This window comes from Xiphophorus maculatus, chromosome 11 (assembly GCF_002775205.1).
Source record: "Xiphophorus maculatus strain JP 163 A chromosome 11, X_maculatus-5.0-male, whole genome shotgun sequence".
Lineage (NCBI taxonomy): Eukaryota > Metazoa > Chordata > Actinopteri > Cyprinodontiformes > Poeciliidae > Xiphophorus > Xiphophorus maculatus.
In genome coordinates this window covers 4,474,186-4,500,070 of record NC_036453.1, presented here as the reverse complement: position 1 = coordinate 4,500,070, position 25,885 = coordinate 4,474,186, and the positions used below count along the sequence as shown (strand labels likewise).

Genomic DNA, 25,885 nt, shown 5'->3' with positions numbered 1-25,885 from the left:
ATTGGATTGGTTGAGTTTTAGCGTGATATTAATTGTAATACAAAGAAATTATGTGAACATTCACTAAGCAATAAACAGATAGAAAAGACAGTAACGGTAATGGTGACACAATAACCTGCCCATTTTCCCCTCAGTGAATGAGCTGTCATATTGGAAACAGCATTAAAACCATTAACTGCATCTGCATCCCTCAACAGTTTCGTGCCATCTTTCTTTGTCCCTCCCTGCGTGTGCGCGTGCAGATTTAGAGCTCGCGCATGTTGGTGTGTCTGCAGCCACATGGTGACATCCAGAGATGAGTCTGTCTGTCTGTCTGTCTGTCTGTCTGTCTGTCTGTCTGAGGGGACGGAGCCATAGAGGGGACAGCAGGGACGGAGGAGGACTGGAGGAGTTGGGTATTTTCAGCCGAGGGATACAAAGCGAACATAAAGAAGTAAAACTGCGTTGCTGCACCTTTTCTCCGAAGTTTTATTCTACGAGCAGGAAAAGTGGAGCTCCATGAGCGGAAAATCGAAAGTTAAGGAGGATAATGCCAACAAAGGTGAGTGGTAAATTATTAGTATGCATGATTTGGAGAAGAAGGGATCATGAGATAATGCTTTTGCACACTGCTGAGCTCAGCATTCTGCTTATTTCTTTGTTCTACCATCTACAACATGGTGCAAGTATTTGAGATTAAATTGATAAAAACCTTCTTGAAAGTTTTATTGCTAAATGATAAAAATATTGAACCATGATTTATTTTTTTGTTTCTGTGTATCCTGTAAGCTTATGATGGATTACTTTACAACATTAAATTAAATATACGACGCACATTCTCAAATTTTACTATATCATTGAGGAATTAATATTCTCTATCGATTACCTCCTGTAAAATGAAGTGCTGCCTCTCTAAAGTATCTCATTATCATAGTGAACACACCTTCAGTCATTCACCAGAAACATCAACGCGGGATCCACCCGCAGTGGAAACTGGGAAGCTATCATCGCCATGGAAACAGAAGGGAGTTTCCAGCAACTCGAGCTTCTTCATTCATGCAAATTAATCTGGTTTAATTTCGTAGCACCAGTTCTCAACTCAGTGCGCCTGTCAAAAAAATAAATAAATAAAAAAAGGAATTATTATCTGAGAATTTGACTTATAAGTATATAATTTATTTTTTTAGAAACATTTTAAAAATATATATATATGTTCATTCAAACATTTGCTGTAAGTCTAATGACGTCAGCTAGCGTCTCAAGATGTAAATTAGTTTGTATATAAATGATTGTTTGATTACAAAATCATTTGTTCATATTAAAACGTCTAATTTAATCAGTTTGCTTATTATGACCTAATTCATCTTAACCAGTGTTTTCTATTTTATAGCATCCATGCGAAAACAACCTATTTATCTCTAAGTAGTGGTGCAATTGTTTAGCTTAAACTGGCTAAATTATCCCTATTATTTTCCAATAATTTGCAATCTCAGTGACAGCAAATGTAGCAACAGTTCCTCCTAGTGGTCACTAGTGGTCATTGAGAATAGATTTGGATAAAAACACACGTGCTCACAATTAATTTTTTGTTATTGTTTAAAAAGCTTACATAATTAAGTTTGCATCAATATATACATTAGAGTAGACTCACTGGAAGAACAGTGAGTGAGAGATAGACGTAATGCAGAGGAAATTAAGTCAGAGAGCAGAAATAGTAACTAAGGAAGCTTCAGCAGTGACAATTTAGAACTTGATAAATCTCGGGGGGTTTTTTCACATTTTTAACACTTAAAGAGGACTTCAGTAATCCTTACTTCTGTTTTTAAAAGCTTTGGTTGGACTCAGGGTTGTTTGTCTGCTTCAATTAAATACTAGTAAAAGGAAGAAAGAAACAAAGCATCACAATATTATTAATACTTCTTGAACTTTTTCACTTTCTCTCACTTTACAACGATTACTGATATTTTTACATGGATTTTCTTCAATAGATCAACACAAAGAGGTGTATAATTGTGTGGTGGAATGGAAGAAACACATTGTTTTCAAATATTTTCACAAATAAGAATTCAAAAAACATTGCCATGTATTTATGTTCAGCCTCCTCTGGGCTTTTTTTTTAACCAGCTGAGTTATTAAGAACAAATTCTTATTTGCAATATGCTCCAATAGTATGTAGGGACTGATTGAAGAGTGGACTGAGGCCATCAGATTCACTTTTATATTAATCTCCTTAAGTCAGAGGTAAAGTTACAGGTTGTGGAAACTCTGTCAGCAGTTCTCCACCCCGACTATGTCGGGTTGATGAATTGTGTGTTTAATAAAGGACAGGCAGGAAATTCCCAGTACCAGTGTGACTGTGGCTTTTTGAAAGTTACAACATTACAAAATGTAAGTCCACCTAAGAATTTATGGAAAAACCTAAAAAATAAAAAACAATGTTCAACAATGCTCTAAATCAGATCTTACTGAGCTTGAGCTATTTTCTAAGAACAAATATTTAATTTACTTGTTGTGCAAAGCTGTAAGAGACGAATCCCCAAAGACTTGAAGCTGTACTTATAATGGAAGATGGTTCTGCAAAGTATTGATTGTTTACCACAAATGCATGACACAGTTTTCTGATTTCTGTTTGTGGAACAGGTTGATTTTTTTACTGCTTCACCAATACACATTACTTTGTGTTTGTCTGCAATATAAAATGAAAAAAGTTAAAGCCATATGAATTCCTTTAAAAGGAAACGCTATAACTCCTAAACCTGTAAAACTGCTATTTATTTTGTTTTGCCTCATACCGCATTTGCCGCATTTGTTTATGCCTAATACCTCATATTGTTCCTATGTAGAGTTGAGTTATTTGTTTGATCAGATAATAAGATTTCTCTCCGAAAGGAAGAGATAATCGTAAATATACCAGTTAATCTCTGATCAGAGCTAAAGCATTTGGAGGAACAATAGCTTGGCATATTCTTCCTGTAAAAGCTTTAGGGTTTCATTATATAAACTTTTACAAACTCTGCCTTATAATTCACTTGTACTTGTACTTAATAATTCGGCGCCATCTAATGGCTGAACATGTGTATAAACGTTTCTATTGACAGCATGATTGTGAGAAATCTGATGTAGAACATCAGCTGGAGCGACCTTTTTCTGGAAGAGGCTACAGTGAGTGTTTGTTGGCCATCTGCCCAGATCTGGACTGTTTATAGCCAAAATGTACTTGCTGGCATTGTTACTGTTTGCGACCGTTTGCCAAGGGAAAGAGCTATTTTTGGAGAAATTATCTGTTTTTGAAGAAGAGTTGAAATCGCATCTGTAGAGACACAAAACAGAAAACAAAATTTGAAATCTGAACTTAAATGACCAATCTGCTTCAACCAAAACAAAGCTATGTGTTCATATTTTAGAGCTGTAATATTAGTTATGCAACAACTGCTACTCTGGAGCTGCTGCTCCTTATGAAGAGAGCTACAGTTATTTCAAAGATGTTGTCTCAGATAACATGTTTTTTTTCTCGTCTATAAGCTTTACTGTAAAAGCTGCTGAGTTTCCACATTCTCCTGCAACATCCTGCTTCACTGCCTTCAACAGCTTTTATGTTGGTGCTGCAGACTGTGCTGCACCAGACACTCTTCAATCCAGAATATCGGCATAGAAATGTGCTCACTGTTGTGTTTTAACCTTTAAAAATGTAACATTTTAAAGATTTTTTGACAAACTCAAAGCATTTGAAGTTGTTTTGTTGTATTGCGTCAGAGGAGGCAGTGTTAGTGGTGTGTATTTCAGTTTTATGTTGTGTAATATGATGTGATGTAAGCATTGAGATAAAAAACATCAGAGCCACAGTTAGACATATAGTACTCTGGAAAAATCTTGAGTCATCCTCTACTTCTTTCTATTTTCCTTCCAAGCAGCCACATTATCTTATCTTTTTAAATTAGTCCTCTGAAGGTTTTTTTGTTTATTATACTGTTGCTGCTTTTTCACTAATAGTCATTGTTTGACTTTTGGCATTTTGTTTCAAGCATTGTGTCACACTCATTCATTTTGTTATATTTTGGCAGTTTGACAGATGAGCTTAGCACCTGGAAAGTGATTCTCAGAGAGTTTGGCTCATTCTATATGATTAACCACAGGAAGCTCAGGCCCTGTCGTTGCTCAATTTCCCCCATTTTCTTAAAAATATGACTTTAGGTGTTGCTGCTCTGCTGAGATTTATTTATTAAAGATTTTATTCATTTATGTCCATTTTTCAAGTTTCTTCTGTTTTAATCAAACACTACATGATGTTCTATCATGGTCAGGTACAAAGACAGATAAAAAAATAAAAGTATTGATCTAGACTCCTTTATGGGGCTACAGAAAGTTGCTGTCGTCAGCAGGACAAAATAATGTGCTTTTATCTCATTTTCTAAGACAATTTCAGCTCTTAGTATATGTGAGTAAGTTAGTATCACTTGAACTGGTTTTGACTGGAATAACAGTTAAAGGCAGAAAACACTCATGCTGAATCCTAACTTAGTGATATTAAGACGGCTAATAGAAAATAATTTGCATATAAAGGGAGAAAATAATGCAAAATAATGCAATAATGCAAAATTCAAACAAGTACACAACTAAATGAACTGTTGAAACAATATGTTGTGTTGGGTTGTTATTTCTATTCTCATGGTTTTAGAAGTAAAAGGTGAAGTGATCGATGGAGTCCTTACAAATATAGTTTCTCCTACACACAACACAGAAACCCTTGAGAAACAAAGCAGTGAGTCTTGTCAATAGATCCTTGGATTTGGGAATGACCTGCTGGCTCCATCCCTCTCTGACTGTGCCAGATCAGCGGGATCTGGCAATGAATCATTGATGACCGGTTCCAACAGCTTAATGGCCTCTAATGTTTGCTAATGATCCCCCCCTCAACGCCACGTGCATGGCCTTAATGGATCCAATGCCGTGGGGACTTCTGTGGTTTGGACTCCGATAGCTCGGCCTCTGTGCGTGGAGTGCCGTACAACAGGAAGTGCGAAAGTCATGAGCACACGGCCGCGGAGGAGCTCCACGGGCGCAGCATGGCTTTCCCTCTCCGTCGATCGACCTCAGGTAGGGCCAGAAGGGAAAACCTTTACTGAGAAATTAGAAATGTAGCCACAAAGATGCATGGATATAATCTGAATTTCAAGAATTAGTTATTTTACTACAAAAGTCTTGACAATATGTAAAGATATAAAGTCAATTCAATTAAGTTTGAGGCTTTGTTATTGTTTGTGATTTATTGTTATTGAATTGTTCTTAAATACGTAACTTGAATTTTAACTGTCATAGTTGAGCATTCATCTATCGGCGGTTTAAAAGGGATAAAACTTGTCTTTGCTCAGAAAAAGAATGGAAGAGCTGTCCTTGGTGCTGAAAATTGCGCAGGGCGCACCCTTCTGACTGTGATGGGATCTGCTGCACAGGATCATATAAAAACACTCATGTAAACACGAGAACTGTGAATTACATGCATTTTGAAGCTGTTCTCAATATTGCTTTAATGGTTGTTTTCAATTTTGGAATTTAAGCATAAATCTGTGTTTCCTCTAGGCTCACAGGGGAAACCTTTCACTGCTACAGAACATATTATAGAATTAAAATAATTCAGGTCCAGTAATTAAAAAAATAAATTAGTGATTAAATGAATTGTTATCTGTTGACTTTTGCTACAATTTCACTCAAAAGCCGCAGGACTAGGACTAATCTCTTTGCTTTCATAGTTGACCTGCTGGGTGGTTTCTTTCGTCTATACATCTATTACCCCAAAGTACCTTGGATCTATAATCCTAAGTCTATCATTCAATAAATTATTTGACCAATCAATCAGTTATGGAGTTCCAACCATATGAAATAAAGCAGAGCCCAAGGTAGTAAAAGGGCCTTTTCACGGTTTAATTAGGAGATCATTGTCCATCAGCAACCAAGGAACCGCTACTGTTTTATACCATCTTCATTTGTTTGGCATTCTGCTTGAATTAAAGTTGAAATTGTTGAGCCAACAATTAAAACTTTGGTTTAAAACTCTTCAACATAAGCTTTTATTTTGCACGAACCAATTTACAGAGCCTAAGGTCAGAGAGAAGCTAGCAGAAGACTTATAGAGATTAAATATTAAATATCGGTTATTTAATGACTTGTAGACATTAAATAAGTGAAATCTCAAAATCATTTCATCATGATTTAAGAGAATGCTGTTTATTAACTGATAAATTACTGTCATGATGCATTAATATTTTAATCTGGATTTTTATAAAGTGTGAAATGTTCTCGGGGCTCCATGGTCAGCTCCATGTAAGGACCATAACCATCCTCATTGGTCAAACTATTAAAACCATCAGTAGGAGGCACTGTGAAACTCCAAACAAGCAGGAAAGTATGTGACTTGCTAGTGAAGCTAGCTGTGTATATACGTTGGTACAATTAATTGGTTGATTTTGTTTTCTCATGTTATCATTTGGTGATCAGTACTTCTTTTTTGCTTCTGTTTAGCTGCTTGTCTATTGATTAACTTATTGATTTCCTTTTACAGCAACATTTCACATTTTTTGGAGACAAAACTGATTGACTGGTTGGTGTTAGTGCTTATATCTGATTTGTTAACATTAATCTAAATTTAAGACATTTCCAGAGCTTCACAAAATCATTCACAATTTCCCACAAAACACAACTTAAGAGCAGGCCACAATCCTGCAACTTTTAGATGTGCCTCTGCTGCACCACACCTGAATAGAATAATTAGGTCATTAGCAAGGCTGGGAGAACTGATTTTGTACCTGTGGCACATCTAAAAACTGTAGGACAGCGGCCCTGGAGGACTGGAGTTTGAGACCCCTGCTTTAAACATTTCAAACAAATCAACTTTTCAAAAAATTTTATTTGTTTGTAAAAAAGTATTTGTATTCAGCCCCCTGAATACATTGCAGAAACATTTTTCACCATTATTACACCGGGTCTTTTGAAATTGGATAATGAGTGTAATTGTTTTTTAGCTAAGTATAGCCACAGATTCTCAAATAGTAACTGACACAATTTAACACATAAATAGGATTTTATTTAGTTATTCCATTGCTTTGGCTCATTGTCCTTTCCCACCTGTTTGCTGTGATCCCGACATGGTTTATGGCAAAGTGAACCTATGACTTTCTTTTAACTAATACAAATTGCCATATCATATCTTAAAGGGCGAATTTGTAGAGTGCATGACCATTAATTGATTATCCCCATTTGAGAAAGGGAATTCAGCAGCTCCTTCAAAGTTTCAATGAGCTCCTAAGAACTGATCTTTTTGCCAGGACTGTCAGTTCAAGTGAATATCTATTTCATGGTAGGACTGCAGTTGTCCCGTACGCTTTCCATATTTTGTGCAGCTGTTTCCATTTTTGTTGATAGATAGAAAACAGTCTATGAAATGTTCAAGGCTTTGGATAAACTTCTTCACAATGTTATTGCTAACCTGTCTGATGTGTTACTTTGTCTTCATGATGTTAATATGATCTAACATAATTTTTGTTCACTTCACAATGATGTGCTTCTTTTTGTTGCTCCATTATGTGTATCCACCAGAAATTACATTGATGTTTGTGGCTTTAGCAAAGTGATAAATTGAAGAAGAGAAGTATGAATGTTTACTTCTGTAGATGTAAGGTCAGACATGATACAAAAACAGTAATGTGACCACTGAAATATAAACCCTGGAATGAATTAGCATTATGTAGCAGATGACATAAGCATGTTTCCTCCTTTCTATAACCACATTAGATGTTTTAGTTCTTAATATACTGTGCTCAGTGGTTGGAGAGAGACTGCTTTAAGAACCATTTGTGATGTGTGGTCTTGTTAACTGACCGCATGTATCCTATCATCATAAAGAAAATGGCAATAAAAAAAATACGTCTAGTTTCAGAGACTTTCAAATGTCTACCAACTTTTACATTAGCTTTGACAATGACCAAAAACCCCAAACCAGATGTACCCTGTGTTTAGATTGGTTAGGAAACATTAGTTGCTTCCAAATTTGAATGTGAAACTAAACTGAAAATTTCTTTTTTACTTTCTGATTTAAAAGACTTATAACTTTTACTTAACACTCTATTGCCTGTCCCTTTTCTCAACTTGAAATTCTTTCTCACAGAAGGTAATAAGACATGTCTCACAATCTGTGCTTAATAATTTCTGGCATCTGCTTCTTAAAAGAACAACATGCACTGGTTTCTATTTTGCCCCCCTAACCCTTGACTAGGGTTAGCGGGCATCAGACTGTCCGCCCCCTTTCTGACCACCTCCTCTTCATCTTTTGGGTTTCTTGCTCTGCTCCATCCTAGCTGTATCCAGTTAGAACAGCTGTGCATTTGTTTTCCTGTGGGGGCCGCCTGTAGGCAGCAGGCATGCGTGAAGTGGCTCATTGCTGCTCTGTGCTTGTCTCCATTCAAGTGCTAATGCAAAGGAAATGTCTAGAAAAATGACACACCTCGTCTAATCTGAACTGTTCACTCTGTTATTAACCTCCTCCTCAAGCTGCTGCCTTTCAGCCGTGGTGAACCTCTGCACCACAGGGCAGTCAGAGGCCCCTCCTCTTTCTTTTAATGATATTATCCAGTGGTCTGCTTTTTTTTAAACTAACAAATGCACACTGCCATCAAGAACAGACTGGGTAATGAAGTGTGGATTTTCAATGCAGGATTTCATTGAATTCAGAAGATTTTTAAAGAATGAGAATGAAAAAACTATTCAGACTTTTGTGTAATTTGGTCATTGACATCAGAAGAAGTAACGCAGTTGGTCAGCTGGCATTAGGTTCAACTTTATGTGTTTGAGTCAAAGCTTTAATTCAGAAAACTCCAATTCATAGTTCAAATTTGGAGAGAGCTGAGGATGATTTTCAGTGTTTGAGTTAGCATAAATCTGCTTATGATCATTTTCCCATTTTTCTATCTGAGGGTTAAGTTTTTATAAAAACCTGGACTGGATTCCTGAAGAACCTCAGTAATGAAATCTGGCCATCCTGTTCGTCTTCACTAACTATGCCTGCAGGGTTTATTTAGTGACGAGGATCAAGTGAAAACATGTATTTATACATACATTTGTCTCAGTTAAGCACATTATCAAGTAGACATATTTGTCCAAATAAACTAAGCTTCTATGGTAATGTAAATAAATACATATCAGACATAGAATTTATTTATTTAGGTTCTGAAACTGCAGAAATGTTCACCCTTTTAAGTTTTTGTTCTATTGAAATATTTTGCACCAGATGAAGTTGGCCAAGAAGAAAAGTTCTTGATTCACTTGTAATAATGTTCAAATCGTTACATAAGATCCTGGCATGTAGAGCCTGACTGAAATAATCAGATCCTCCAATGGAATGAAATGATCTTTCTCTGCAGTATGGCTGGCCTCCACCATAGCTATAGGGTGGAGGCCTCCATCAACTGAGCTGCTGCTCCTCTGCATCAAAAGAAATAACTACATATCCTATAGTTAGTAGATGCTCCTGGGCAGAATAAATTGACCCAGGAAGCTTTTAGCTTTTACGTGCTTATTAACAAGATAAATGTTTATTTTTTTATTGGAACTAATGGTCACTGATCACTGGGGAGCTGTCCAGGGTGTACCTCCCCTCTTGTCCATTAAGAATGGACAGATGGTCGCTGATCAGAGCCAATTATAGGAAATAGATGTCAATCTCTGGCTGAGTGGTTTATTTGTTTTCCATAATTCCTTACAGTTTTCTTTATTTTAAATGTGCCTTCACATTTATATTATTCTTCCTTATCCAGTCCATCTCTTCTTTTTTTCTTTCCTTTCATCCATCCTTCTCTTTTTAATCCTTTTTGTGGGTTCATTTTTACTTCTTTCTCACTCAGTCACACTCAATATCTAATTTTCTCCCTCAACCCCTCCTCTTATATTATTTCTCCTCTCATTCATTCAGGCTCGCCTCTCCCTCCTCTTTTTTTCTTGTATATTCTCCTCCTCCTATATTACACCCACTCCCTCCTTCCCAAGTGCCCCCCCCCCCTCCCCCCGCCCCTCACCTCCCTCCTCCCCTTCCCGCTTCTGTCTAGTCCTGCGTATCACACATCAGTGGAACATGTAAATATCATGCCACGTGGGGTGCAGGGCTACAGGTGTCCTATATCTGACTGAGCTTCCAGAACCCCCTCCCCACCTGCACCCCCTGCTCCCTGTATGCATGCACACCCCCTCCGCCCCCCGCCCCCCTGTTCATCGCTCCCCATCGTCTGAGCGGGCTGGGCTGCAGCAGTTTTATGAACGGCACGGCAGCAGCATCATGATCCCCTTTCCGCCGATCGCGCCCCGAGTTGTTTCATTGATAAACATTGCGGCTGCTGCATTTCTGTCACGGACAGCGTCGAGGAGTGGAGCGTCTCCGTGGACAGGAGCAGAAGAAGAGGAGCAGAGACGGCAGCAGCTGCAGTGATCATCAACAACAACAGCCGGCGCCGATCACACCAGTTCAGAAGCTGTTGATTCGCCACTTGGACGCGGAGTGGATCTTTACGCAGCCTCTGCTCTCCTTCCACACTCTCTTGGGACACTTGGGAAAAAAATAAAATCACCTGAGGGGTTAGTGAGACAGCTTTGGCCACTCAACCCCCTCCCTTTGCCCCTCTCCCTGGGGGATGGGAGGCGGCGTCGTTAAGGTTCAGGCGCTGGAGCATTTCTGCACCTACTTCCACGAGGCGCCCGGACGCGCCGATGGAGGATTCTGGATGTTTTCCCCTGAAAAAGCCCCTCGGCAATCTGCGAGCCTCCATCGGCCGGGCGTGTGATGCGAACTGAGTCGTGGGTGGCGTAGAATCCCTCACTTTTTACACATACATACACACCCCTACCGGCTTGTTCGCGAACACTCCTTCCAGCCGGGACGCACAGCCTCGCTTCACGCCGCCGGGTTGAGCAGCATGTCCCGGGCAGCGGCGATCGCCAGCTCCCTGATCCGCCAAAAGCGGCAGGCGAGAGAGCGGGAGAAGGCGAACGCCTGCCGCGGCAGCAGCAGTCCGAGCAACAGCAAGGGCGCCAACGAGAAGCCGAGCAAGCTGAATGTGTTCTCTCGAGTCAAATTGTTTGGATCGAGGAAGAAGAGGAAGAGAAGGCGACCACCAGGTTTGAGGGAGGGAAGGGGAGCGAAAGAACCAGCCATCAAAATCTTCATCACCATCCAACACCATTTTTCTTCATCACCAAGGCAGGCGCATCATTTCTTCATTTGTCCCCATCATCTAGGCTGCTGTGAGGTTGTTGAGGTTGGAATGTACAGGTTGCGTTTAATTTGCTTTTTATTTCGGCCCACTGTGGAGTCCTGTAGCAGCAGGTGTCTGCAAACATCATGCAAAGCAGAAAACTGCTGCTCTGTCATGTGACATCACTTCATATCCATCTGGTTTTAATACAAGCAAAAGACTGGAGATGCAAACACTTCCTGCTTCTTGGAGAGTCCTGACTTTGACATAAGCAAGTGCGTTTTAATGTGTTTCATCTTCTCTTTTCTCTTTCAGAGCCCCAGCTAAAGGGCATAGTGACCAGGCTCTCCAGTCGCCAGGGCTTCCAGCTGCAGATGCAGCAGGACGGCACCATCGATGGAACCAAGGATGAGGACAGCACCTATGGTAAGGCTGGGTCCCGTTTCTCCCCTTGGCTGTAAGGTTTAGCAGTGTTTTTTATTCTCACCAAGCAAGAGAAGCAGAAAAGAATATTGTAGAACTTGTCTAAAACATATTTTGTACATACAAAAATAGGAAATAAAGTGAAATTTATAGTTGATACAATGAACCACTGTTGTTTGTACCCAAAATAAATTTGAAAAATAGTATGCTGATTAAAGTGTATTATTTGGTTACAACTATATACCAAGTAGTATACAATTTTAGTACATTAGCTACTAGATATAAATACATTAAATGCATGTATTTTCTTCTCAAGCATTCAAATAATGTTTGCTGTGTGACTGATAACTACTTACATAACATTACAAACATATATGTTTATGTAATTGAAGTTAGTAAGAAATGATTGTGGTTGTTGAAGCATTTTTGAGCTAAATATTTTAACTACTTCCTGAATTAATTGCCGGGGGAGACGGGATATAAGATAATCCTATGAACTTCATATTGCAATATTGAAAACATCCGATGCATTATAAACCAATCTAAGTAAATAAAAAAAATGTAAAAGTAGATATTTATTGTTACTGTGGCACATTTGGTTGCTTTATTTGACTTTTTGTTTTCTTTAACACACACTGAGAGTGTGTATGTATGTGCTGTATGACTGAAAACTGTTCACAGGACACAGGCGGTCACATTGAGTCATATTTCTTTACATTACATAAATAGTTTGTGAAGTGTTGTCTCATTTCTCAGTTGGACATTCTGACCTCTGTCTGAATTAATTAGTCTCTGTTTCTGTGATTTTTATCCTTGTTGAATCCAGTTTAGTCCTTATTGCCAACCTTAACATTTTGGGACAAAACTGTTGCCAGTCTTTTGCATTAAGTGGAAGACAATTCTGGCTTTTTCACTTATTGATGCCAAGGACTCACTTGGTAACCGTAAGGAACTGTGGTAATATTTTGACACAGGAATATAAAGTTGTCATTATCTTACATATGATATGTTGTAATACTCTATAATGCTGAGGAGAGCATAGATATTAAATAAAAGAGGCCAGAGATTGGAGTCTTTGGGGACTCAGTTTGTAAGGTTTTACTAAATGAAAGCAGCAAAGCATTTCATCCACTTTTTCAATAGGGATACATTTAACAAAACCAAACAAAATCATTTCCTACCAGTCAGTAAACAACGAAACAAGAAACTGAAAAATCAGTTTTAAGTAGAAATAAAATTCTGCTTTTTAGATAATTTTGGCATTCATTTGTCAATTCATCTGCTGTTTGTCTGTCCATTCATCCACCCTTCCACCAAAGACTGGGTTGCGGAGCTAAACGTTTAGCTAAATGACTGGAAACTCTGACATTTGAATCTTATAAAGCTAGATACTCCTAACATTGAAACTCAGCTTTCAAATAAGCTACAGTAGGTTCAAATTCAAACTCTTGCTTCAATAAAACACTTTCACTAATACTGTAGTTTATTTTTGCTTTGAGAATCAAGAGTTGTTAAAACACATTTCCTCTACTTTGTACTCTCCCTACTCATAAGGTGGGTTTAACTTCACAAAATTGAAGAGTATTTCATCATGGCAAAGGTTTGGTATCTGGCAATGACTGATTAACTTTAGCCTCTTAATAAGCACTTTGGGGTTAGTCTCTACCTCTGGTTAAATCCAATTTAAAGATAAACGTCAATGTGTGGAAAGGTGTTTGATCCTGAACATTTAATTCAGGCAGTCACTCAACAACATGTCAAGTGCTCATTTAATTAGTAAGATGGAGCACGTTTTTTCCTCCAAATGTCAGGTGACAGCGCTGTCTGTAGAATCTATCCGTGTCGGCTGGTTAAATGAATTGATTAAACATCAACAGAAAACATTGTGCGGTTTTCCAATTTCAGAAATAATGACGGATATGAGGATAAAAGATCTCCTTCATCTCTTTTGTTGTACTTCCCCCTTCCGTAAAAAACAAACAAAAAAAAAAAACAACTTAGATTTACACAAATAATTTGAATTTTGTTGGTGTTTTTAAGATAACAGTCTTCTTGTGCATAGTTGATTTTGGCATCATCTTGCAGTATTCTTCTGCTTCTCCAGCTACCAGCTACTGAGTGCAAAGCAAAACACATAAAAGTGTTTTCTTTAATTAAATGATTACATGCAGCATACATCATGTAAACACCTACATGAACTTGGTCACCCGTGTCGGGGGTTTGGAAAGATAATCCCTGTAATCCAAGTCTCCAAACAACCACAGTCATTAAAAAGAACATGGTTGGCTGATTGACTGTAATTAAATAAAGGCTCGACACACAAAACAGGGACAAATAATCACATCCCTTCCACGGCTTCTCAGTCTACTGTAGTGACTTTTCCATATGAATGGAAATGGAAAACAACGACCGCCGGCGGTATTTATAGTGCCCGTTAGAAGTTTAGCTGCACTTGTCTGGGATATGAATGTCAAATTATTTGGAGACTTTCAATATAACATTTGACCAGGGTGAGGTGATTATACAGCAGAGAGCGTCAATGAATAGGAAGAAAATACCAAAGAATGAGGCAATCTTTCTATTCCGCACCAAGTCTGAACTATTCATACAGACTCAAATATTATGATCTGTCCTTTTGCCATGTTGTGTTGTGCTGAGGACTCAAATGCAGGGAAGCAGGCAGGCAGACTGATTAAACCAAACTGTGTTCACCAAAGCAAAGAAAACTAAAGTTAAAGCAACTGATGTTCGGTGGGAACAGGAAACATAGCTGGTGCAAAAAAGTGAGAAACGGCAGGATCTGATGGAGATCAGAGGCTTATAAAAGCTGGGAGGATGATTACTGAAACAAGGAACAGGTGAGACTGATTAACTGAGCAGATGCAGCTCGAAGGCAGGAGGATGTTTATCTCTAAGTAAATAAACAAAAGAACATGGAAACAATAGCTTAACTAAAATCAAGATCCTAAAAAACTTAGGACTAAAATGAAGTCTAGCATGTCATGACAGCCTCATCAAGTTGCAAAAAATCCACAGAGTTCTGTAACCATTAACAAGCTCCTGACGATTCTGGCTAGATGTTTTTATTACTTTTCTAATCAGAAATGGGTCAGTCAATACAGCAGGTTTCCTGCCGTAGGCCATACTGAATAGAAGAATCCCCACTTTTCTGATACGTCGTTCCTGAAGCTTCATGTTATATTGCTTTATCCATTACAAAACTGGACAAAGCAACCCAGTTTGCTGTATGTTTGTTGGGTTCATAGTTTAAATTGTTTACTTTTCATCTTATGTAAAAATGTATACTTTGGAGGTCATCCTTCTTTGTTACTTCACCTACTTGCATTGATCCCTCAGTTTTTCCTGTTCTTGTGGATAAATCCCTTTCACCAGAATAAATTTGGATTGTCCTTGTGGGCAGCTACAAATTTAGTTTGTGCTTTTTTGAGCAGTTCTTCTTTCTTGGTCAGCATCCCATCAGTGTAGGCTGATACAAGGTTAACTTCACCATGGATGCTGGTCTTCCAGTATCTTCCAGTTTTATAATGGGTTTGAGACTCTGTTGTTCCTGAGTTTTCCTTAAACATAATCAACAATTTTCTCCTGAATGGCCTCCTCAAATCCTGTTAAAGAGAATGGGCTACTTTTAAAAGCCATGTTGATGCAGGGAAAATAACCAGTTTAAAATGAGTTTTACCATTTCTGACAAGAAGATTAGTCAAATATTCAGGTCTTTGTTTACGGCAAACATGATGGAGATTAACAATATGTTGGAGGTGCACCTTGTTGAAAGGTACTGAAACAAATATTAGCAGGGATGTATATATCAATTTGATTTTATCCATGTGTGTCATTTTGTTCAGGTGCCACTGAAATGAAAACTTGTGTTAGATTCAGTCTTATGCACCTAATTGTTGTTTTTAAAGTGTCATCAGTTCTCTGAAGAAAGAGCATTTAAAATGTATGATTAACAGCCCAAATGAAGACGGTATGTAAACTTCTGGCATGCCATTTTCTGCTCACATTTTCAATCTTACTTCACTCCATCTGAAATATTAGTTTTTTCAGTCATACGCTATCTCCTTGTGCTGAAGACATATCGCAACATCAAATAAGACAAAATGGTTTGCAGCTGTAAGGTTTCAGATTTCCCAAACAAGATAACAAGCTACACAAAGTATCGTTATCTTATCTTATGGAGAACTGAGTACACAATGGATGCAGGCTTTGTATTTTTCAACAACTAACTTTAATTACTTCTATTGCTATTACTATTATCCCTCATAGTGATATTTAGTATCAATACAGTGAATTGCAGCCAGCATGACTTTATTAACATTTTTCAACTATAACCATTCACTAATCTCTACTATTATACTATTAAATCACTGAACCTGAATGCATTCAGCTGAACTGACTACATTGATTTTAAAATGACCTGAGTTGAATGAACTGCATGTGTTTGAGATTTAGTCTGACTGCTATACTCTGATTTGTGACTGAGCTGAACCCAAACCAAAAAAACTGAAGACATTTGGCACTTTTATTGTTATGATATATCTTCAATTGTGCCCTGAGATTTCATTTGCTGAGTATTGGCTGCATCCCAGCTCTCTCTTGCATTTTGTTTTGACGCTAAACCTAAACATTTCTACAGACCTATCACACCTCCCACACACCAGCAGCACTCCCTTGCAGAAGCAGCCCCTTACTCTGAAAGATAGAAGTGGTGCTAAATAATCTCCTTAGAAGTGGCTCAAAGCACATAAAGAACTTGTGGTGTTTTGTTGTTCCCCCAAAAATTCCTTAAATACCCACACAATGACCCCCCACCTTCAATCCACAAAGCTTTTGGTTAGTATTGCCTCATTTCTGGTACCAAGCAGAACAGAGACATCTCGAATGCTCATAAATATAGGGACATACTCAATAACAGGTGGGAGTTTGTAACATTATGGCTGAATGGTGTTCAGTGACATGGATGATTTCCCCATGGAATTACACTGCACCCACTCACCCCCAAATTTGTACTGATTTTGTAAAGAATTATTATTGCTTATATTTTGGAAAATTTAAACAGATGGGAATAAGCACCCACATTAAAATAAAGCCGGAGACTTTTTTAGTGAATTGCTTTGCAGTCACTTACAGCAGGTCTAAAACGGCTTTTAAATAACATTGTGCTGTAGCGTTCGAGAAAAAGCAACGACTTTGGGTTTGGTGCAGCTGACGGATAAACGTTAGATTATTAAAATTACTTTCCAACCAACGTTTTATGTCTGTTGATGTCTCGGCTTTTAAACTGGTGACTTTTCTTGAGTTCAAATGTGCTACCTTTGACCGGATATTTCAAAGCAGCGCATATGAAGAAGAAAAATAACATGTTTTTTAATTTTTTTATTTATCAATTAAAATCAGAAAAATTCTGTTGCTTTCACAGCTGCAAAGTCCTGTGGGTGAGTCTTAACTGGCTTTTTCACTGACATTTTTGTCCAAGCTTCACCAAATAGCTCAAGCTCAGTCAGATTGCATCAAGAGCATCTTTAGACACATTTTCCAGTTGTACCACATACAGTTTCTCAACCTGATGTAGCTCTGAACTTCTTCTCCATTTTTGGAGGGGATGTAATGTGACAATATCTAAGAGTTCACGGTCTAAGAGTATTTTTACAAGACCTTGTACCCAATGCTTAACATGAATACTTTTTCTCTCTTGTTTAGTACGATGTTTTGCTAATTTTATTGACATTTCCTACCTTTTTCCTTGCAGACAGTATATTGTGCAGGAAGCTAAATTGTTTATGCCGTTGTTTGTGCCTGACTGAACTTTTAAAATTGCTTTTCTGTGGCAAAATGGAACTGTCATTATGTCAGTGATATTGATGAGGATCATTCTGTTTTCCTCCCTCTGAACATCCATTTGTTTTCTCTCTGTGAACGTGTTGTTTGTTTGTGTGCAGCCCTGTTCAACCTGATCCCTGTGGGGCTCCGTGTCGTGGCTATCCAGGGCGTCCAGACTAAACTCTACCTGGCAATGAACAACGAAGGCTTCGTTTACACCTCGGTAGGTCACTAAAAACGCCACCATCATGACTAATGTGATAAATTTCTGTCATGTTGACTAATGAAGCAAAAGGTTCCACCGAGAGAACACTCATTATTGCGCTCTCGTCACATCAACACCTTTAACGACACGCCATCTGAGCCTCACTTATCCATCTCTTGATATTCGTCTAAGGGCTGATTTCTTCTGCTCACCCTCTTGTTTTTGTTGTTGCCTTTGGTCATTCTTGATGAAAAAGATTTCTCCTGAAATTTGTCCTCATGTCGTTTCTAAATTGACATGCACGCACACACAAAAACCCGGCGCTGCTGCATTTATTTAATCAGACAGGCCAAAAGGTTGGAGTTGGCTGCAGGGCTGCGCTTCGAGCACCTCGTTTTAGCTCTTCAGCACTGGTGGTGGGTGGTGTGGAAGCAATAACAACAAGAACCAACAAAAATAACACACACAAACACTCTCTCACACACACACACACACACACACTTCTGGCAATCTGTACAAGCAAAGCTACAAGACCAAGTGATGAAAACTAACAAAGAGGAAATAAAAAAAAACGATGCCCACCTCCGCCTTTGCAATCACGTATACCACCACAATATCTGGTCCATCATATTTGAGATGCTTTCTGCTGTTTTTCTAACCTCTGTCATAACACTGATATCACTTGTTCCATCTCCTGACTTGATATTAAAAAAAAAAAAAACACAGCACGACCCTCTGCTTTTCACACCAGGTCTGGCCAGACGTCGTGCAGCACAGGCCTAATCAACATTCTTGCTGTATTAACACATGTCAGTGAGAAACAGCATCCTTTCTATATCTTCCTGTTTCCCTCAGCAACCTGGCCACCATCTTTCCCAGTGGGCTGGTTGGTATTCAAGGGAGTAGCTGGTTGCTATGGAGACACAGGAATAAGGAAATGCAAATGTCAGCTGTCCTAAGTTGGTGCAGCTCATTTCTTTGAGACCACGGCCCGGCCAAGATAATGATTCTAAGAGCGGAGCGCCTGTTGGATGAAAGGAGGGGCTGATTAGAAAGTTTTGAAACAGAGATGCCGTTACAAAACGCATGCATGCATATCTTCACTTTCTTCCTGCAGCTAATGCTCCCGCCTGTTTGCATCTTTTCTGGGCAATTTCTTCTAATATACCTCCCGTTCTCCTCTCAGGAACACTTCACCCCAGAGTGTAAGTTCAAGGAGTCTGTGTTTGAGAACTACTACGTCACATACTCGTCCATGATGTACAGACAGCAGCAGTCAGGCCGGGCATGGTACCTGGGACTCAACAAGGAGGGAGCAATCATGAAGGGAAACCACGTGAAGAAGAACAAGGCTGCCGCACACTTCATACCGAAACCACTTAAAGGTAGGACTGAACCAACTCTTTAAAAGCTGTTCTGCTTATTTGAAAGTTTATTATTTGATTTTAGAATCATCTATAACAAGTCTACATTGTCAGTGAGCAGCTCACATAAACTAATTATAGACATAAGAGGACACAGCATCCTCTGTGATTTCTAAACCAATGATTAGGTGTATAAGTTTTATCCCACATATCAGAAGCTCAATGTTGTCCCACTTTATCTGTTCCAAAGCCATATTTGAACTGTATTTTGAAATGTTGAATCACTAAATTGTGCTCATGTATCAAAGAATGTAGAGCTGATAACTGGAGGTGAAGTTGAAAATTTCCATCAGGGCAGTGATGCCAAAGGCAAATCAAAACTGGTTTTGGAAGGATTATATTTCTAGAATGGCTCCATCCTTAACACTGTTGAAAATATGTAGATATGATGTCTTTCATAAATTTTGGGTCTGTGACAAAAGACAACCAATTATAGGGAGCTCGACCAATTAGGTTTTTAATATTGTGCAAATATTCTGCCAAGTGGTTACAAAAAGAGTGTGGTTTCTCAGCAATTTGATATCTGCATGAGTTTTAATTCTGGAAAGAAAAAGGTAAATTATGCTCCAGCATTGTCTTCCTACTTATGTAACAATGAAACAGACAAATGTTTATTACAAACTAAGTTTATTACAGGGTGCAACAGATTCTTTGGCCATGTTAGAAGGTTTAGCAGTATGAGCACTGTTGCTTTCACATACCATCTGCATCACACATTTCCCACTTCTACAGCATCTACACAACTGCTACTATTAATATTGCAGCAAATATCCAATAGTAATATTACAGAGTGATACCTTACAGACACTGTCTGCACTAATAGAAGTTCACTCACATTGGTGTGCCTGATGCTTGAAACTAAAAATCATGCCATGGCCCATTTTATGAAGTAATGGGAATTTTTTAAATTTTGCTTCATCAGACTACTTTGGGAAACTCAGAGCATCAAAACACAGTGCATTACATTTGTAAAAAAAAAGACCATTAGATTGTGATGTCTTGATAAAAACAACATATAGCATCCTGACCCTGAAATACAGGTCAGTCCTTGTTTTTAAAACATTTAGATTGTATTTCATCATTTTACACTGGAGAAAACGTTCCTCCATACTGAGTGTTTGGTAAGTTTCTCACTATTGGCACTATTTTATACTATATTTAAAAGTTAAAAAGTTTATTATTATACATACCTTGCACAGTGGGGCATCTATTATTGCAACTTGTTTTAAATTCTGTGTTATGTTGTCCTTTTGGTCATTTTTAGGCCCCCAATCTTACAAATCTACACTGACCGGCCAGCTATTTGTTAAGAATATAATGTAAAAATAGGCAGCTGTTCAGTCCTTGCTTAAGAAGTGCCAAGACAGCCACATGCTGATGCTTAAAAGAGAGACAAGAAAAATCTGGTGTGCTGTTAAGGCACAATTCACACAGCTTTGAATCAGAGGCTTGAGTGGAAGAAAAATAACTCCCTTTGCTGTGGCCTTTGTGACTTTGCAGAACTTTTACAAAATACCCAAAGCTACTCAACACCCCAAAAGAATGGTGTGTTATAAACTTCTAAATTATAAAATGAGCTTCTAACATCTGAAAACAAAGTTTTAATTAAGTCTTTTCTCCCTAAAGTAAAATTCCTCTGAACCTGCATTATTTTGAAGCTTTCTTCACTTTAATGTTTCAGCTGTATTGTATAGCACACTGTATGCTTTGTGCAGAGAATTAAAATAATAGAGTGATTTTTCACATTAATCTGCTGCTGTTCCTTTTAAGATAGTCCAAAGTCTGATTAAGGGAAACACACTTGATGTTTCCTCTGCTTTAATTTAATGTGCAGCTTACTCAAGTGTAACAAGGAAAAGCATCATATTTTAGAAGACACACAAAGAACAGTAATTAACCTTTGCATGGCCCGTTAGATGGCCTGCATTTAATATTTTGAATGTTCATGAACAAATATACTACAATGTCTACAGATTTGAAATGCATTTATGTAAATTTAGAAAATGCTGATTAACTATAGTTCTTAACACATTTTTATTTAATAAAGAACCTAAAAATAATTAACACCTAAATATTTGTTGGGAAAGATTGATAAAAGTGAATTGTATTTACTTATTAATTTGTTTATTTATTTACATGTTCAAAATAGAAAATAAACAAAACATTCTATGGTAAAAAAAAAAAAAAGTAAAACGTAATTTTAGTTATATAGCACATTTTCAGCAACAAGGCAATACAAAGTATTGAATCTTATTTTGTTTTTAATTCTTTTAATACAGATTTGCATTTCAATCAGCATTTTATCCTCTCATACATAATTGGATATCTCTGCCTCTTAAACGTAGGCCTGATGTATGCAAGATCATACAAGTTGGAACAGAAAATTTGTTATCAATAATCTGTAAAAAATAAGTGCTCAATAAAAGAGATTATTGAAAAAACTGCATCCATTTTTGCATTAATTGCAGAGGTGTTTATTATCTACTCTCTTTTATCTGGCATTCAACACCCTCATCAGTGACAGTGGAAAATCTTTGAGTTTGTTGAGGAAGACACTCTTCGATATTTAATTGGATCTGCGTTAAAGAAAAGCTTAGGTTTTTATCTTTTTCCACAGTGCAGATCACTTTTTATTCTTGGTTCAGGACTGATTCTCTGTATCCTTGTTTTCTTCTGATTAGCTTTTAATGGGATACAGTTTGTTCAGATATTTTGTTTTAAGTATATCAGTTGCATTTTTACTTTATTTTTGTTGTGTATTCTTAAGGATTGTTTGCTTCCTGTCTTATTTTAAGGAGCTTTTCTTTCATTTGCTTTCACCTGCATTTGTATGGCAACCAAAAATAAAACATGCACCTGGCCCGGTAGTAGCAATAAATAAGGCATTTTGTTTGTAGTCTCCAATACCATGTTAAATTAAATTGCTATTTAACTGTTTTTAAAAGCTCCAGTCTGCATTTGATCATTTTTAGTTCAATATCCTTCATGTAGTTGAATAAACAGAGTGTCATCTCACATTGCTTTCCTTGTTTCGTTCTTTCTTCTTAATGCTTTTCTTTTTTCCTAAAGTAACAGAAAATTTCTTGCATGATATTTCATCATAAAGATCTCTGACCAGGTCAAAACTCATATAGTAGCAGTTGTCTTTTGTGTGGACATTGTGAAGAACAATGACTATAGGCACATATGATGTAGACACATGTTTTGTTTGTTGCTCCAGATTTTAGAGGCAGTAAAAATGGAGCTCCTTCTCTACGCTCGAATTACTTGCTCTAAGGAGTTTTATAATCCTTTTTCCATTGTCTCCGCCTGACAGCTTCTCTGTTTGGGCCCATGTTTCCTGTCAATCAGCCGGCTGAAAATGCTCATCAAAGTCTGCAAGTGCTCTTTCTTCACTAAGAAATCATTCAGCACCATTCAGTTCTATTCATACAGCACCAATTCACAACAAATGTCATCTCCAGGCACTTTAGAAGATGAAGAGAGTCAATTCATATATAGAAGCACATTCAGCAATCATATCATTTAGGTTCATCCAGTTCATGTGCAGGCTACCATATTTTAAAAAATGCTTTAAAATTTCACAAAAGGACCTTTAAAAAAAATAATTCATGGCATTCATAAAGTATACTATGTAAATGTATATTCCGGTCATATATGTGATTTATGTAATGCAAAATAAAACAGTGGGAGTACATAGTATTGGCCTAAGGTTCTAACCAATATTACTGTGCGATCAACAAATCCAATAACTATTTAATGACTAACACTTCTGCCAGTAATGGACCCTCACTGAGCTAAGGACCTCTGTGTTTAGCATTTGCTTGCTTGTCTGGCTCGCAAACGCTCCTGATTTGTTTGGATGCCTGCATCTGTACGCAGCAGGCAGCAGCTTCTAATGGCAAAGCTCTAAAAGTAAGTCAAGTACCTCTAAAAAGCTCCTTGACTTGCCAGATGCACCAGGTTAGCGTAAGAGTGGTAAATTTCCCTTGGGAATCAGCAGAGAGCAAAACAAAGCTGAGAACGAAGTGGCTATTGGATTTGCATCCATTAAATGGACACAACCCTGACTCAAAACAAATGCTGGGGCTGTTTCTAATCTGCTTGTTTGTTACTGAGTGACTGTTAACTAATTGATTCTTTAATTAAATTAATGTTCCTTGGTTAATTTCCTTTATTATTCCCAATTAATGACAGGAAATCCTAATTTACTGCACTCACACATATTGAACAGCTCAAAACGATCACTAAGGAGGAGCTGAAGCACATTAAATGCGCCAACTGAACAAGGCCTCACACGTGTATATTCGACTCGAGGTGTAAAGTGCTCTGAGTGGTCGATAAGACCAGAAGAAGGTTATGTAAATGCATTTACCATATCGAACCTGAGTGGTTCTCTAACTATATTAATAATTCATGTGTGTCTGTTTGTGTAGTGGCCATGTACAGGGAGCCCTCCCTCCATGACCTGACAGAACTGTCACGTTCCGGCAGCGGCACGCCGACCAAGAGCCGCAGCGCTTCAGCCCTGCTCAATGGCGGAAGGAAGACACCCAGCAACGACGACCTGTCCTAGCCTCTCCACTTCCTCACTGACGCGTTCAAACACAAGCACTCATCCCAATAGGAACAAACACTCACCCCACAAACACACAAATCTCAGGCCAACATTCCCATTACTTCTGAGAAGGAAGAGAAGATGAGGTCAAAAACCGAGAAGAAAGAGTTCTTCGTCTTCTCAGAGCCCACTGTGACTGACTGTGATGTACATAAATCAAGGACAATCAACCCTTTTTGGCTCTGCTGCCCCCGGCGACGGGAACGCGACTTGTGGACCGCTTCTCTCCAACATTAAAAAGATACTACAGAGGAGGGAGAGAGACAAGGAAGGGACAGACGAGTTCAGTCAGTCACAAAGTACGTTCAACAGACTGTTACAGAGAACCAAAGAGTTAAAGTATTACCTAACCTGGTATAAAAAGGGGCCAGAGAGTTACATGGAGTTACAAAGTGAGGAAGGCAGTCTTTATTTACATGTGCATATTGATAAATTACAAGTTTAAAGGTTTTTTTTTCCAGTAATGCAATCCAAAAAGTGAAACTTGTACATTAAACTGATTCATAACACAAAATTATATATTTTTAGGATTTAATTTAGTCAATGTAGATGACTATGACTTACAGCTTACATAAAAATCTCAAAATTCAATTTCTCAGTAAACTAGGATATTACATAAAACTAATTAAAAGTATTTTAACAAGTAGCCCTTGTTTTTTCCTTCCACTCAGATTTCCAGGATGCTTGAATAAAGCAAACAGCTTCTTTAACAATGACTTTTTATTTCTTTCCTTCCTTGTGGAAGGCATCAGTCACTGTGTACTGGATAACTGTGAAGTCAATTGTCTTCTCCATCATTGTGTAAGCCATATACATGGCATAAAAACTTTTTTTTTTTGGTCTGTCTTTGAACTCTTCCATAACAAAAACCTATAAATTGTTATTGATAAAGAACTTTGCTGTTCAAAATGCTGTATCCAAGCAGTTAGAAGGTTGAGTGGAAGAAAAAAGTGTAGATGAGAAATCCTGATTGTGCAATTAGGATAACCAATCAGTCTCATGCAATATCTTGTGAGAATAGCTGAATTTTGGAATTTCTTAAGTTGTAAGAAATATTTCACCATATGTGCAATGAATCTATATAAGTTTCACTTTATGACTTGAATTACTTGGATGGATGAATTATTGAAATGCACCTGTATGCTACTGTATGCTATGTTTACACACAGCTCCTGGGGTTAAGTCATATTTTCAAAAATGAAGGACGTATTCCTTGTAAAATTATAAGGATTTATTTGTTTGCATGCATGTGCGCCTCTGTGTATGCGTGCGTGTGCGCGTGCGCGAGAGAAAGCTGTGTTTGCAGTAGATGTGTGTGAGCGCGCGCGCATGTGTCTTTTACCTTTTTAAGATCTGTTGTATATCAGACGAACCTCCTGAGGGCTTCAGCAGGTCACATTTAAGGTTTACTGTATATGCTTCCATGCTCACTTCTTACGGGCGACGCTGTTGTTTATCTTTCCGTTGGTAGCTGTCGTCCCTTGCTGTTTGTTTGTTTGTTTGTTTGTTGTTGCATGGAAGCTCGTGGACCTCTGCTCAGTAGCAGCATGCTGAAGGTCCCCCAGGCCTTTTTTCCCCTCTGGGTCTTACATGTTAACGACCACAAGAAAACACTAGTGAGCCAATAGTGTGATACCAGAACACTAGTGAACCAATGTGAGGGTGTTAGAACACTTCTGGACCAATAGTATTGCACCAGAACATGTGTGGACCAATAGTGTTGAACCAGAACTTTGGTAAACCAATGGGAGCACAGATTATCTTCATATTTTGGTTCCTGCTGTGCACAAACTAGAAATGCACTAAATAAACTTTGTAAAGAAGCAAAGTGAATGGTTTTGTCTATTTTTCATGCACATCTATGTAACTTAAATATTGTTAGTGATTATAATATTACATTCTTACTTATATTTAAAGGGACATGCACCTCATTTGTGTTCAACATTATGATTTATGTAAATAGTTTTACCAAGCTGTACTCATAATAATAATACAGCTATACAGCTAAAAGGGGTTTTGAAAAATAAGGAGCAGGTCCATAAGAACCACTCATGTTCATATTTATAAAGATGTTAATTTAAATAAACATCCCAAAAATATTTAGTTAAATGTCCCTTACCAAATGTGTAGTGAAGCCACACTTTTTGTAACAATCATTGAGGTC

The 25,885-nt window shown here is 37.9% G+C and overlaps 1 protein-coding gene across 2 annotated transcripts; it reads left to right on the top strand.

Annotated features, from left to right (window-relative positions):
* Nucleotides 1-371: 371 nt before the first annotated feature.
* Nucleotides 372-25,540, top strand: LOC102233151 (fibroblast growth factor 13-like). 2 transcript variants are annotated; one of them, XM_023342916.1, is made up of 5 exons: nucleotides 372-541; nucleotides 11,526-11,636; nucleotides 17,594-17,697; nucleotides 18,866-19,064; nucleotides 23,540-25,540. In XM_023342916.1, the coding sequence occupies exons 1-5, from the start codon at nucleotides 499-501 to the stop codon at nucleotides 23,677-23,679; spliced, it is 597 nt and encodes a 198-aa protein (XP_023198684.1). In that variant the 5' UTR covers nucleotides 372-498; the 3' UTR covers nucleotides 23,680-25,540. The 2 variants fall into 2 exon arrangements, with proteins under 2 accessions (XP_023198684.1, XP_005806063.1); XM_005806006.2 differs by lacking the exon at nucleotides 372-541 and adding an exon at nucleotides 10,241-11,133.
* Nucleotides 25,541-25,885: the final 345 nt, after the last annotated feature.